General features: G+C 39.2%; 1 protein-coding gene across 3 annotated transcripts in view; it reads right to left on the bottom strand.

Annotated features, from left to right (window-relative positions):
- MAST4 (microtubule associated serine/threonine kinase family member 4) overlaps nucleotides 1–15381 on the bottom strand; it is a 553495-nt gene that overhangs the window by 153832 nt on the left and 384282 nt on the right. For all 3 annotated transcript variants that reach the window (XM_053701346.1, XM_053701344.1, XM_053701347.1), the window contains one exon: nucleotides 9432–9510. In XM_053701346.1, the coding sequence (XP_053557321.1) occupies nucleotides 9432–9510 (79 nt within the window). The remainder of the gene's footprint in view (nucleotides 1–9431; nucleotides 9511–15381) is intronic.

Raw genomic sequence — 15381 nt, 5'->3', positions numbered from 1 at the left:
TAAACTGGGTTTCAATTTACAACAGCTTCGATTTACAACCATTCCTTCTGGAACCTAACCCCGGCGTAAACTGAGGGCTACCTGTATATATATATTAAGCTAAACAAGTCAATCATTGAAACTAATTATATAAAAGGATATTTTTTATTTATTTATACTACTGTCTGAATATATAAAAGGGAGAGAGGAGGGGAGATAACAATTGGTCATATATAAACCCCAAATTAGTCACTAATATAATACACAGTCAGAGATAACTGGCTATATATTCTGTGGGTAATAATCCCATACCAATAACACGTGGGGGGTGCTCACTATCCTGATAATGTAAATAGAAGCAGGGGGAAGAAAAATAAAGTATGGTATGAGTACACAATTATCGAAATATGTGTCATCCTATCAAATTATGACAGTACAAAAGATAAGGCAGCAGACCTTTCAAGACAAGCGCCTGATGCGCATTTCGCCAAACAAATTGCTTTCTCAAAGCCATTTGTTTGGCGAAATGCGCATCAGGAATTTCGCCAAACAAATTGCTTTCTCAAAGCCATTTGTTTGGCGAAATGCGCATCGGGAATTTCGCCAAACAAATTGCTTTCTCAAAGCCATTTGTTTGGTGAAATGCGCATCAGGCGCTTGTCTTGAAAGCTCTGCTGCCTTATCTTTTGTACTGTCATAATTTGATAGGATGACACATATTTCGATAATTGTGTACTCACACCGTACTTTATTTATGCATTAGTGTTTATGGGTTAACATTTGGGACTCTAACAGGGCTTGCACTGCTCCAGTATTGCACTAGCTATAGGTAATTTGTTTGAGGTCAATCCTCTTTTTTCAGATAGTTGAATTTGTGCAATGCGTGAGCATTTTTGGGTGCATCACTGCCAGATAATCCCTTATATCTATGTGACATTACAATTGTATGGTTAATACCTGGGCATGCCTGCTTTCTTCGTAACAATTTTAATTGTTTTTTTATATACACCTACATTAGTAGTATTCATCTACTTTTTAATTTTAACTATTAAATGTTAAGTTTTATTATTCACTTGTCCTGGCCAACCTCACTGTGACTTTATGTATTTATTTATTGTATTTGTATGAGTGCTCTGGACTATCCATTTTTCTTCCCCCTTCTTCTATTTATACTACTGTCCCCTGCAAATGTGTTTAGACTCTTAAAATCTGTGGCTACCTGTGTATGCAGCTCTTAATGGGCTCATCAGCAGTATCCTGCTTATGATCTGTCCACAAAAATACTAGACAGTCAGTTAATGACTGGGCATGATGAGAGATGGAGTCACAAAATGACCCTTCATAAGCTCTACCTTAGCTCCTACTCTTGATCCCACCATGCATATTTTTTCACAACCTACAAATAAAAATGTTCTCTCTCTGGCTGACAATAACACACATAATCAGAAGTGAGTTGACCCCCTTGACCACCACTCACTTCTTTCTGCTCCATATCTATAATGAGTTGAGGCATAGGAGACCTTTTACATTTAGCCAACACTCAGGGACTTTAACAAAAAAATGCACATTTAATTGTCCAGTATTTTTGTGAAGGTTTTACTAGACAGACTGCTAAATACTGCACTGTCTGGTTGAATACTGGACACCTGGCAACCCTAGCTGCAATGTGTTGCAGCAGCAATTTAGACTTTAGCTATGGGTTAACCCAAACAAGGTGTTAAACATTCAGGGCTGGATTACAAGTAAAATGCTATTTAAGCATTAACTGTGATAGAAGTGCACGCGTTGAGTTGCACTCATATGAATTGAAAGTAAACTGTTTTCGCTTGCACAGTAACCGATACACGTAAAAAGTCGAATTTATAATATTGTGCTCGCGATAACCTATATCCCCAATAGAAGTCAATGGAGCAAAAAAGTGAAGGAAAAAAACTAGCACTCTACATATTCCCCAATAAAAGTCAATGGAGCAAAAAAGTGAAGAAAAAAAAACTACACCCTACTCATGCGCAAACCAGATCCCATATTCTTAAGTGCGCTAATCTGACATGAAAATATTAATATTTCACATTCCAATGTTCTGCAAATAGCAAAATATGTTGTATTTATTCATAATTTCATATTTCTACATATATCTGATGTTTTTTTTGGTAAAATATATACCTATATTGCTGGAAATGTACACAATCCACAAGTACAGAAATAGTTTCCTCTAGAGAGTAACATCATTCAATGAACAGCAATAATTTAATGTCCCTGTAATTTAGAATATAGCCAATCTAGTAGATTGTCAAACAAATTAACACACATGCAACAAACTGCAAACACACTGACTCTGTTTCATAAAATGTTGGTTTGATTCTATAGTTACACATTAAAGGGACAGTATATACCATTTTTTATATAACTGCTTATAACTACTATAAAGAAGAATATCAAAGATACAGATATAAATATCCAGTATAAAACCTTTTCAAAACTTACTTAGAAGCTCCAAGTATAGCACTGTTGATGAGGTTAGGCTGGGACACCCAGTGAAAAGGACTGGGAAAGCAGGAACAGCAGACACTCCCCCCCCCTCCCAGGCACTTCCCCCCCCCCCTCCCCTGCATATGTAAAGACCGATTACACAACCAGGATTCTGTAGACATCAGTATACATCTAAAACTTTGGGGCTTGGTTAGGAGCCTGAAAATCAGCACAATGTTATGTGAGAATAAGCAAAAACATAATTTATGTAAGAACTTACCTGATAAATTAATTTCTTTCATATTAGCAAGAGTCCATGAGCTAGTGACGTATGGGATATACATTCCTACCAGGAGGGGCAAAGTTTCCCAAACCTCAAAATGCCTATAAATACACCCCTCACCACACCCACAAATCAGTTTAACGAAGAGCCAAGAAGTGGGGTGATAAGAAAAAAGTGCGAAAGCATAAAAAATAAGGAATTGGAATAATTGTGCTTTATACAAAAAAATCATAACCACCACAAAAAAGGGTGGGCCTCATGGACTCTTGCTAATATGAAAGAAATGAATTTATCAGGTAAGTTCTTACATAAATTATGTTTTCTTTCATGTAATTAGCAAGAGTCCATGAGCTAGTGACGTATGGGATAATGACTACCCAAGATGTGGATCTTTACACGCAAGAGTCACTAGAGAGGGAGGGATAAAATAAAGACAGCCAATTCCGCTGAAAAATAATCCACACCCAAAATAAAGTTTAAATGATAAGCAGAAGATTCAAACTGAAACAGCTGCCTGAAGTACTTTTCTACCAAAAACAGCTTCGGAAGAAGAAAACACATCAAAATGGTAGAATTTAGTAAAAGTATGCAAAGAAGACCAAGTTGCTGCTTTGCAAATCTGATCAACCGAAGCTTCATTCCTAAACGCCCAGGAAGTAGAAACTGACCTAGTAGAATGAGCTGTAATCCTTTGAGGCATGATGAATTAAAGATTTCAACCAAGATGCCAAAGAAATGTCAGAAGCCTTCTGACCTTTCCTAGAACCGAAAAAGATAACAAATAGACTAGAAGTCTTTCGGAAATTCTTAGTAGTTTCAACATAATATTTCAAAGCTCTAACTACATCCAAAGAATGCAATGATTTCTCCTTAGAATTCTTAGGATTAGGACATAATGAAGGAACTACAATTTCTCTACTAATGTTGTTAGAATTCACAACCTTAGGTAAAAATTTAAAAGAAGTTCGCAACACCGCCTTATCCTGATGAAAAATCAGAAAAGGAGACTCACAAGAAAGAGCAGATAACTCAGAAACTCTTCTGGCAGAAGAGATGGCCAAAAGGAACAAAACTTTCCAAGAAAGTAATTTAATGTCCAAAGAATGCATAGGTTCAAACGGAGGAGCTTGAAGAGCCCCCAGAACCAAATTCAAACTCCAAGGAGGAGAAATTGACTTAATGACAGGTTTTATATGAACCAAAGCTTGTACAAAACAATGAATATCAGGAAGATTAGCAATCTTTCTGTGAAAAAGAACAGAAAGAGCAGAGATTTGTCCTTTCAAGGAACTTGCAGACAAACCTTTATCCAAACCATCCTGAAGAAACTGTAAAATTCTCGGAATTCTAAAAGAATGACAGGAAAAATGATGAGAAAGACACCAAGAAATATAAGTCTTCCAGACTCTATAATATATCTCCCTAGATACGGATTTACGACCCTGTAACATAGTATTAATCACAGAGTCAGAGAAACCTCTTTGACTAAGAATAAAGTGTTCAATCTCCATACCTTTAAATTTAAGGATTTGAGATCCTGATGGAAAAAAGGACCTTGTGACAGAAGGTCTGGTCTTAACGGAAGAGTCCACGGTAGGCAAAAGGCCATCCGGACAAGATCCGCATACCAAAACCTGTGAGGCCATGCTGGAGCCACCAGCAGAACAAACGAGCATTCCTTCAGAATCTTGGAGATTACTCTTGGAAGAAGAACTAGAGGCGGAAAGATATAGGCAGGATGATACTTCCAAGGAAGTGACAACGTATCCACTGCTTCCGCTTGAGGATCCCTGGATCTGGACAGATACCTGGGAAGTTTCTTGTTTAGATGAGAAGCCATCAGATCTATTTCTGGAAGACTCCACATTTGAACAATCTGAAGAAATACCTCTGGGTGAAGAGACCATTCGCCCGGATGTAATGTTTGGCGGCTGAGATAATCCGCTTCCCAATTGTCTATACCTGGGATATGAACCGCAGAAACTAGACAGGAGCTGGATTCCGCCCAAACCAGAATTCGAGATACTTCTTTCATAGCCAGAGGACTGTGAGTCCCTCCTTGATGATTGATGTATGCCACAGTTGTGACATTGTCTGTCTGAAAACAAATGAACGATTCTCTCTTTAGAAGAGGCCAAGACTGAAGAGCTCTGAAAATTGCACGGAGTTCCAAAATATTGATCGTAATCTCACCTCCTGAGATTCCCAAACCCCTTGTGCTGTCAGAGACCCCCAAACAGCTCCCCAACCTGTCAGACTTGCATCTGTTGAAATTACAGTCCAGGTCGGAAGAACAAAAGAAGCCCCCTGAACTAAACGATAGTGATCTGTCCACCACATCAGAGAGTGTCGTACAATCGGTGTTAAAGATATTAATTGAGATATCTTTGTGTAATCCCTGCACCACTGGTTCAGCATACAGAGCTGAAGAGGTCGCATGTGAAAACGAGCAAAGGGGATTGCGTCCGAAGCTGCAGTCATAAGACCTAGAATTTCCATGCATAAAGCTACCAAAGGGAATGATTGTGACTGAAGGTTTCGACAAGCTGATATCAACTTTAGACGTCTCTTGTCTGTCAAAGACAGAGTCATGGACACTGAATCTATCTGGAAACCTAAAAAGGTTACCCTTGTCTGAGGAATCAATGAACTTTTGGTAAATTGATCCTCCAACCATGATCTTGAAGAAACAACACAAGTCGATTCGTATGAGATTCTGCTAAATGTGAAGACTGAGCAAGTACCAAGATATCGTCCAAATAAGGAAATACCACAATACCCTGTTCTTTGATTACAGACAGAAGGGCACCGAGAACCTTTGTAAAAATTCTTGGAGCTGTAGCTAGGCCAAACGGTAGAGCCACAAACTGGTAATGCTTGTCTAGGAAAGGGAATCTCAGAAACTGATAGTGATCTGGTTGAATCGGAATATGCAGATATGCATCCTGTACATCTATTGTGGACATATAATGTTCTTGCTGAACAAAAGGCAGGATAGTCCTTACAGTTACCATTTTGAATGTTGGTATCCTTACATAACGATTCAATATTTTTAGATCCAGAACTGGTCTGAAGGAATTCTCCTTCTTTGGTACAATGAAGAGATTTGAATAAAACCCCAGCCCCTGTTCCAGAACTGGAACTGGCATAATTACTCCAGCCAACTCTAGATCTGAAACACATTTCAGAAATGCTTGAGCCTTCGCTAGGTTTACTGGGACACGGGAAAGAAAAAATCTCTTTGCAGGAGGCCTTATCTTGAAGCCAATTCTGTACCCTTCTGAAACAATGTTCTGAATCCAGAGATTGTGAACGGAATTGAACCAAATTTCTTTGAAAAAACGTAATCTGCCCCCTACCAGCTGAGCTGGAATGAGGGCCGCACCTTCATGTGGACTTGGGAGCTGGCTTTGGTTTTCTAAAAGGCTTGGATTTATTCCAGACTGGAGATGGTTTCCAAACTGATACCGCTCCTGAGGATGAAGGATCAGGCTTTTGTTCCTTGTTGTGACGAAAGGAACGAAAACGATTATTAGACCTAAATTTACCTTTAAATTTTTTATCCTGTGGTAAAAAAGTTCCTTTCCCTCCAGTAACAGTTGAGATAATAGAATCCAACTGAGAACCAAATAATTTATTACCCTGGAAAGAAAGGGAAAGCAGAGTAGACTTAGAAGACATATCAGCATTCCAAGTTTTAAGCCATAAAGCTTTTCTAGCTAAAATAGCTAGAGACATATACCTGACATCAACTCTAATGATATCAAAGATGGCATCACAAATAAAATTATTAGCATGTTGTAGAAGAATAATAATGCTATGAGAATTATGATCTGTTACTTGTTGCGCTAAAGCTTCTAACCAAAAGGTTGAAGCTGCAGCAACATCCGCTAAAGATATAGCAGGTCTAAGAAGATTACCTGAACACAAGTAAGCTTTTCTTAGAAAGGATTCAATTTTCCTATCTAAAGGATCCTTAAAGGAAGTACCATCTGCCGTAGGAATAGTAGTACGCTTAGCAAGAGTAGAGACAGCCCCATCAACCTTAGGGATTTTGTCCCAAAATTCTAATCTGTCAGATGGCACAGGATATAATTGCTTAAAACGTTTAGAAGGAGTAAAAGAATTACCCAAATTATTCCATTCCCTGGAAATTACTTCAGAAATAGCACCAGGGACAGGAAAAACTTCTGGAATAACTACAGGAGATTTAAAAACCTCATCTAAACGTTTAGATTTAGTATCAAGAGGACTAGATTCCTCAATTTCTAATGCAATTAAGACTTCTTTAAGTAAAGAACGAATAAATTCCATTTTAAATAAATATGAAGATTTATCAGCATCAACCTCTGAGACAGAATCCTCTGAATCAGAAGAAACAATATCAGTATCAGAATGATGATGTTCATTTAAAAATTGATCTGAAAAATGAGAAGTTTTAAAAGACTTTTTACGTTTACTAGAAGGAGGAATAACAGACATAGCCTTCTTAATGGATTTAGAAACAAAATCTCTTATGTTATCAGGAACACTCTGAGTATTAGATGTTGACGGAACAGCAACAGGTAATGTAACAGTACTAAAGGAAATATTATGTGCATTGGCAAGTTTGTCATGACAAACAGTACAAACAACAGCTGGAGGAACAGATACCAAAAGTTTACAGCAGATACACTTAGCTTTGGTAGCTCCAGCACCAGGCAGGGATATTCCAGAAGTATCTTCTGACTCAGCTTCAACGTGGGACATCTTGCAATATGTAATAGAAAAAAAAACAACATATAAAGCAAAATTGATCAAATTCCTTAAATGACAGTTTCAGGAATGGGAAAAAAATGCCATAGAACAAGCTTCTAGCAACCAGAAGCACAAAATAATGAGACTTAAATAATGTGGAGACAATAGTGACGCCCATATTTTTTAAGCGCCAAAAAAGACGCCCACATCATTTGGTGCCTAAATGCTTTTGGTGCCAAAATGACGCCATATCCGGAACGCCGACACTTTTGGCGCAAAAAAACGTAAAAAATGACGCAACTTCTGGCGACACGTATGACGCCATAAACAGAAAAAAAAATTTGCGCCAAAAAAGTCCGCGCCAAGAATGGCGCAATAAAAAGAAGCATTTTCAGCCCCCGCGAGCCTAACAGCCCACAGGGAAAAGTCAAATTGATAAGGTAAGAAAAAATTATTTATTCATATGCATTATCCCAAATATGAAACGGACTGTCTGAAATAAGGAATGTTGAACATCCTGAGTCAAGGCAAATAAATGTTTGAATACATATATTTAGAACTTTATATAAAAGTGCCCAACCATAGCTTAGAGTGTCACAGAAAATAAGACTTACTTACCCCAGGACACTCATCTACATGTAGTAGAAAGCCAAACCAGTACTGAAATGAGAATCAGTAGAGGAAATGGTATATATAAGAATATATCGTCGATCTGAAAAGGGAGGTAAGAGATGAATCTCTACGACCGATAACAGAGAACCTATGAAATAGACCCCGTAGAAGGAGATCACTGCATTCGAATAGGCAATACTCTCACATCCATCTGACATTCACTGCACGCTGAGAGGAAAACCGGGCTCCAACCTGCTGCGGAGCGCATATCAACATAGAATCTAGCACAAACTTACTTCACCACCTCCATAGGAGGCAAAGTTTGTAAAACTGATTTGTGGGTGTGGTGAGGGGTGTATTTATAGGCATTTTGAGGTTTGGGAAACTTTGCCCCTCCTGGTAGGAATGTATATCCCATACGTCACTAGCTCATGGACTCTTGCTAATTACATGAAAGAAACTTATATTTGTACAAAAACACTCCCATATGGGCTATATAAATGGATCATCTACAAAACATTTATGCAAAGAAAAGCTATGGTACAATATCCCTTTAAGGAGTGTTTGCACATGACATGAAAGTAGACCATCAGTTCAGACATTTAAAAGATAACACACCTTGTTGCTCTTATTAACTAAGTATCATAAATCAGTAATTGGTTTTGATTGGCTAGGCAGCCCTCAATGTGATTTGGGGATACTTGCAAAGATATGCAGTGCAGAAATGTAAATAGTGAGACGTATGAGGAGAGGAAAGTGTCAATTGCACAGGAAACAAATGCAAACTGTAACTGAGAAGGCATACAGTCTAAGGTAAAGTGCATAAAATACCTATGTTCTTTGGGCAGAAACATTACACTGTTTAGTGTCATGAGAAACAAAACATTGGTTGGCCCTCAGGCCATAGAGCTGACTTAGAGGAACAGACCGGGGAGCTACAAGACAGGATATAAACTTTATGCATTCTAGACACCACTAGAAATGTGCCTTAGGCTACAGCTTTATTACATATCATAACAGAATATATGGTTTCACACAGCGCTCTTTGGGGTGCCATTTTTGTATTTGTTCTAGTTTTGGTATGTGTACAAGTGACGCAGTGCTATCCACAAATGTATCTACCATTTTCCTACTTATCTAGTAAATTAGCTTCATACATACTGTGTGTGTATGTATGTGTGTGTATATATATATATATATATATATATATATATATATATATATATATATATATACACACATACACACACACACAGTATATACTTTATTTATACATTTACTCCTCTTTAAATAAAAAAACCTTTCCCTGAAGATTATTTAAAAAAAACAAAAAAACATCTTACAAACTTACAGACACTGTGGAGCTGGGTGTGTTTGTTCCATATCCTGACGAAGGCAGCGATGCCAAAGACCAGCGGCGTCCATCAGTCCTATTGTAAATTATAAATTGATTAACGATGCAGATATTCAGGGTCAAGTCTTTTATGTGAAAAATAAATATGTGAATCTGTATTTAATTTAAAAAATATATAATATATGCTGTATATATATATTACAAGTTAAAAGTAAACAGTTTTAGAATATTGCACACGAGATAACGCATCCCCCCCCTAGACGTCAATGGGGCCAAAAAAAGCAGTACAGGTCCAGTTATTAGCAGCTACACGTATATGCCACGCCTAACTGGTCTACCAACCATGTTTTGCAGCTCAAAAGTGGGACCTAGCAGGGGTTAAACTCATAGTTCTTTATCACAATCCTTAAGAAAAATGTATCTAAGGATTTTTATACAAAGTTCACAATTAATAAAGATGTTTGTAGATAAATAATTTCAATAAACATTTCTAAAAGATTGTGATCAGTCACATAATAAGCAACAGACACTAATGCAAAAATAACACGCTTTAATTAATTATAAAAAAAAAATCTCTTTATCTTTAAGAAACATTTCATGGGGTAATTATATTATTGTGGATATGTCATATGTGAAGAAATTCCAAGGTTATTTCTCACTAGTCAAGGAAAGAAAAAAAGTAAATGGTACTGCTTTAGCTTAGCGCCAGGTTTCTAAAACAAATTGTTAGATAAAAATTTAGCAAAGAAAACAGAACGCCACTCCTGGCTCTACTGAGTGGGTCTGTTTTCTTCTGCTAAGTGCATCGCGGGCAAGCTGTCTAGTCACAACGCGCCCAATCGCACTATTAAAATCAATGTAGCTCGCTCAGATATGGTAGCGAGCTACATTGAGTTTAATAGCACGAACGGGCCGGCTGTGATTAGACAGCGTGCCGAAATGCGCTTAGGAGAAAAAAACAGACCCGCTCAATAGAGCCAGGAGCGGTGTTCTGTTTTCTTTGCTAAATATCTATCTAACAATTTGTTTTAGAAACCTGGCACTAAGCTAATGTTTTATAATTCTGCACTATGTGCAGAATTATATAACATTATTTGCTAGGTTTACTGGCCCTTTAATGTATTTCCAATGAAAATGACCAGCAGAATAGTATAAAAGTATTATGAATAGCTCATTTAGGTTTCTTTTTGTATATGATTTTGTTTTTTCTACACACCACAAACCATCAAAATGGGTTCAACTTGCAGGGAAATTCATATGTTATCACTTTCTGTACACACAAATGCTTCATTATCTTATTTTTGTGTGTATAGCAAATCCCAATACTTAGAGAGAATAATTGGAAATCAACAATGTATTACTTATATCTCCTACCTCCCAGTGGAAGTGTAATTTTTCTTGCTGGCTATATTTACATAGCTTTTCTATAGCCAATTTTTAAAGATACATTAAAGGAACAGTCTACAATAGAATTGTTATTGTTTTAAATGATAGATAATCCCTTTATTACCCATTCCCCAGTTTTGCATAACCAACACAGTAATAGTAATATACTTTTTACCTCTGTGATTACCTCGTATCGAAGAACCTTCTTCCAGCCCCCTGATCACATGACTGTGACTGTTTATTATCTATTGTCTTGCATTTAGCATTGTGTTGTGCTAAATCTTAAATAACTTTCTGTGCTTGAAAACAGTGTTATCTATATATTTCTGTCTCTTTGTGTTGAAAAGCTATTTAAAAAGAATGTGATAAGAGGCACCCCTCAAGGGTTTAGAAATTAGCATATGAGTCTGTCTAGGTTTAGTTTCAACTAAGAATACCAAGAGAAAAAGCAAATTTGATGATAAAATTAAATTGGAAAGTTGATTAAAATTACAAGTCCTATCTGAATAATGAAAGTTTAATTTTGACTAGACTGTCTCTTCTCTTGGTATTCTTTGATAAAAGCTAAACCTAGGTAGGCTCATATGCTAATTTATAAGACATTGAAGGCTGCCTCTTATCTCAGTGCATTTTGACCATTTTCAAAGCTAGACAACACTAGTTCTCGTGTGCCATTTAGATAACATTGTGTTCACTCTCGTGGAGTTATTTATGAGTCAGCACTGATTGGCTAAAATTCAAGTCTGTCAAAGAATGGAAATAAGGGGGCAGTCTGCAAAGGCTTAGATACAAGGTAATCACAGAGGTAAAAAGTATTGGTTATGCAAAACTGGGGAATGGGTAAAAAGGTGATTTTCTGGAGTAGACTGTCCCTTTAAGTATAGAAACTTTCAATATAGATATGGATACCAAAGACAAAAACATAATTTATGCTTACCTGATAAATTCCTTTCTTCTGTAGTGTGATCAGTCCACGGGTCATCATTACTTCTGGGATATTAACTGCTCCCCTACAGGAAGTGCAAGAGGATTCACCCAGCAGAGCTGCATATAGCTCCTCCCCTCTACGTCACTCCCAGTCATTCGACCAAGGACCAACGAGAAAGGAAAAGCCAAGGGTGAAGTGGTGACTGGAGTATAAATTAAAAAATATTTACCTGCCTTAAAAACAGGGCGGGCCGTGGACTGATCACACTACAGAAGAAAGGAATTTATCAGGTAAGCATAAATTATGTTTTCTTCTGTTAAGTGTGATCAGTCCACGGGTCATCATTACTTCTGGGATACCAATACCAAAGCAAAAGTACACGGATGACGGGAGGGATAGGCAGACTCTTTATACAGAAGGAACCACTGCCTGAAGAACCTTTCTCCCAAAAATAGCCTCCGATGAAGCAAAGGTGTCAAATTTGTAAAATTTGGAAAAAGTATGAAGCGAAGACCAAGTTGCAGCCTTGCAAATCTGTTCAACAGAGGCCTCATTCTTGAAGGCCCAAGTGGAAGCCACAGCTCTAGTAGAATGAGCTGTAATTCTTTCAGGGGGCTGCTGTCCAGCAGTCTCATAAGCTAAACGAATTATGCTACGAAGCCAAAAAGAAAGAGAGGTAGCGGAAGCTTTTTGACCTCTCCTCTGCCCAGAGTAAATGACAAACAGAGAAGACGTTTGTCGGAATTCCTTAGTTGCCTGCAAGTAAAATTTTAGAGCCCGGACTACATCCAGGTTGTGCAGTAGACGTTCCTTCTTTGAAGAAGGATTTGGGCATAAAGAAGGAACAACAATCTCTTGATTGATATTCCTGTTAGTAACTACCTTAGGTAAGAACCCAGGTTTAGTACGCAGGACTACCTTATCCGAATGAAAAATCAAATAAGGAGAATCACAATGTAAGGCTGATAATTCAGAGACTCTTCGAGCCGAGGAAATAGCCATTAAAAATAGAACTTTCCAAGATAACAACTTTATATCAATGGAATGAAGGGGTTCAAACGGAACGCCCTGTAAAACATTAAGAACAAGGTTTAAACTCCATGGTGGAGCAACAGTTTTAAACACAGGCTTAATCCTGGCCAAAGCCTGACAAAAAGCCTGGACGTCAGGAACTTCTGACAGACGTTTGTGTAACAGAATGGACAGAGCTGAGATCTGTCCCTTTAATGAACTAGCAGAAAAACCCTTTTCTAAACCTTCTTGTAGAAAAGACAATATCCTAGGAATCTTAACCTTACTCCAAGAGTAACCTTTGGATTCACACCAATGTAGGTATTTACGCCATATCTTATGGTAAATCTTTCTGGTAACAGGTTTCCTAGTCTGTATTAAGGTACTAATAACTGACTCAGAAAACCCACGTCTTGATAAAATTAAGCGTTCAATTTCCAAGCAGTCAGCTTCAGAGAAGTTAGATTTTGATGTTTGAAGGGACCCTGTATCAGAAGGTCCTGTTTCAGAGGTAGAGACCAAGGCGGACAGGATGACATGTCCACCAGGTCTGCATACCAAGTCCTGCGTGGCCACGCAGGTGCTATTAGAATCACTGATGCTCTCTCTTGTTTGATTCTGGCTATCAATCGAGGAAGCAACGGGAAGGGTGGAAACACGTAAGCCATCCTGAAGTCCCAAGGTGCTGTCAGAGCATCTATCAGGACTGCTCCTGGATCCCTGGATCTGGACCCGTAACGAGGAAGCTTGGCGTTCTGTCGAGACGCCATGAGATCTATCTCTGGTTTGCCCCAACGTCGAAGTATTTGGGCAAAGACCTCCGGATGAAGTTCCCACTCCCCCGGATGAAAAGTCTGACGACTTAAGAAATCCGCCTCCCAGTTCTCCACTCCCGGGATGTGGATTGCTGACAGGTGGCAAGAGTGAGACTCTGCCCAGCGAATTATCTTTGATACTTCCATCATAGCTAGGGAGCTTCTTGTCCCTCCCTGATGGTTGATGTAAGCTACAGTCGTGATGTTGTCCGACTGAAACCTGATGAACCCCCGAGTTGTCAACTGGGGCCAAGCCAGGAGGGCATTGAGAACTGCTCTCAATTCCAGAATGTTTATTGGCAGGAGACTCTCCTCCTGACTCCATAGTCCCTGAGCCTTCAGGGAATTCCAGACGGCACCCCAACCTAGAAGGCTGGTGTCTGTTGTTACAATTGTCCAGTCTGGTCTGCTGAATGGCATCCCCCTGGACAGGTGTGGCCGAGAAAGCCACTATAGAAGAGAATTTCTGGTCTCTTGATCCAGATTCAGAGAAGGGGATAAGTCTGAGTAATCCCCATTCCACTGACCTAGCATGCACAGTTGCAGTGGTCTGAGGTGTAAGCGTGCAAAGGGTACTATGTCCATTGCCGCTACCATTAAGCCGATTACCTCCATACATTGAGCCACTGACGGGTGTTGAATGGAATGAAGAGTGCGGCAAGCACTTTGAAGTCTTGATAGCCTGTCCTCTGTCAGGTAAATCTTCATTTCTACAGAATCTATAAGAGTCCCCAGGAAGGGAACTCTTGTGAGTGGAACGAGTGAACTTTTCTTTTCGTTCACCTTCCATCCATGTGACCTTAGAAATGCCAGCACTAACTCTGTATGAGATTTGGCAGTTTGAAAGCTTGAAGCTTGTATCAGAATGTCGTCTAGGTATGGAGCTACCGAGATTCCCCGCGGTCTTAGTACCGCCAGAAGAGCACCCAGAACCTTTGTGAAGATTCTTGGCGCTGTAGCCAATCCGAATGGAAGAGCCACAAACTGGTAATGCCTGTCTAGGAAGGCAAACCTTAGGTACCGGTAATGATCTTTGTGAATCGGTATGTGCAGGTAAGCATCTTTTAAATCTACAGTGGTCATGTACTGACCCTCTTGGATCATAGGTAAAATTGTCCGAATAGTCTCCATCTTGAACGATGGAACTCTTAGGAATTTGTTTAGGATCTTTAAGTCCAGGATTGGTCTGAAAGTTCCCTCTTTTTTGGGAACCACAAACAGATTTGAGTAAAACCCCTGTCCCTGTTCCGATCGTGGAACTGGATGGATTACTCCCATTAACAAGAGCTCTTGTACGCAGCGTAGAAAAGCCTCTTTCTTTGTCTGGATTGTTGACAATCTTGACAGATGAAATCTCTCTCTTGGAGGAGAGTATTTGAAGTCCAGAAGGTATCCCTGAGATATTATCTCTAGCGCCCAGGGATCCTGAACATCTCTTGCCCAAGCCTGGGCGAAGAGAGAAAGTCTGCCCCCCACTAGATCCGATCCCGGATCGGGGGCCCTCAATTCATGCTGTTTTGGGGGCAGCAGCAGGTTTCCTAGTCTGCTTGCCCTTGTTCCAGGACTGGTTAGGTTTCCAGCCTTGTCTGTAGCGAGCAACAGCTCCTTCCTGTTTTGGTGCAGAGGAAGTTGATGCTGCTCCTGCTTTGAAATTACGAAAGGAACGAAAACTAGACTGTCTAGTCTTGGCTTTGGCTTTGTCCTGAGGCAGGGCATGGCCTTTACCTCCTGTAATGTCAGCGATAATCTCTTTCAACCCGGGCCCGAATAAGGTCTGCCCTTTGAAAGGTATATTAAGCAATTTAGA

The sequence above is a fragment of the Bombina bombina genome, chromosome 2, assembly GCF_027579735.1.
Source record: "Bombina bombina isolate aBomBom1 chromosome 2, aBomBom1.pri, whole genome shotgun sequence".
Taxonomy (NCBI): Eukaryota; Metazoa; Chordata; class Amphibia; order Anura; family Bombinatoridae; genus Bombina; species Bombina bombina.
This window is presented reverse-complemented; position numbering and strand designations above follow the sequence as displayed.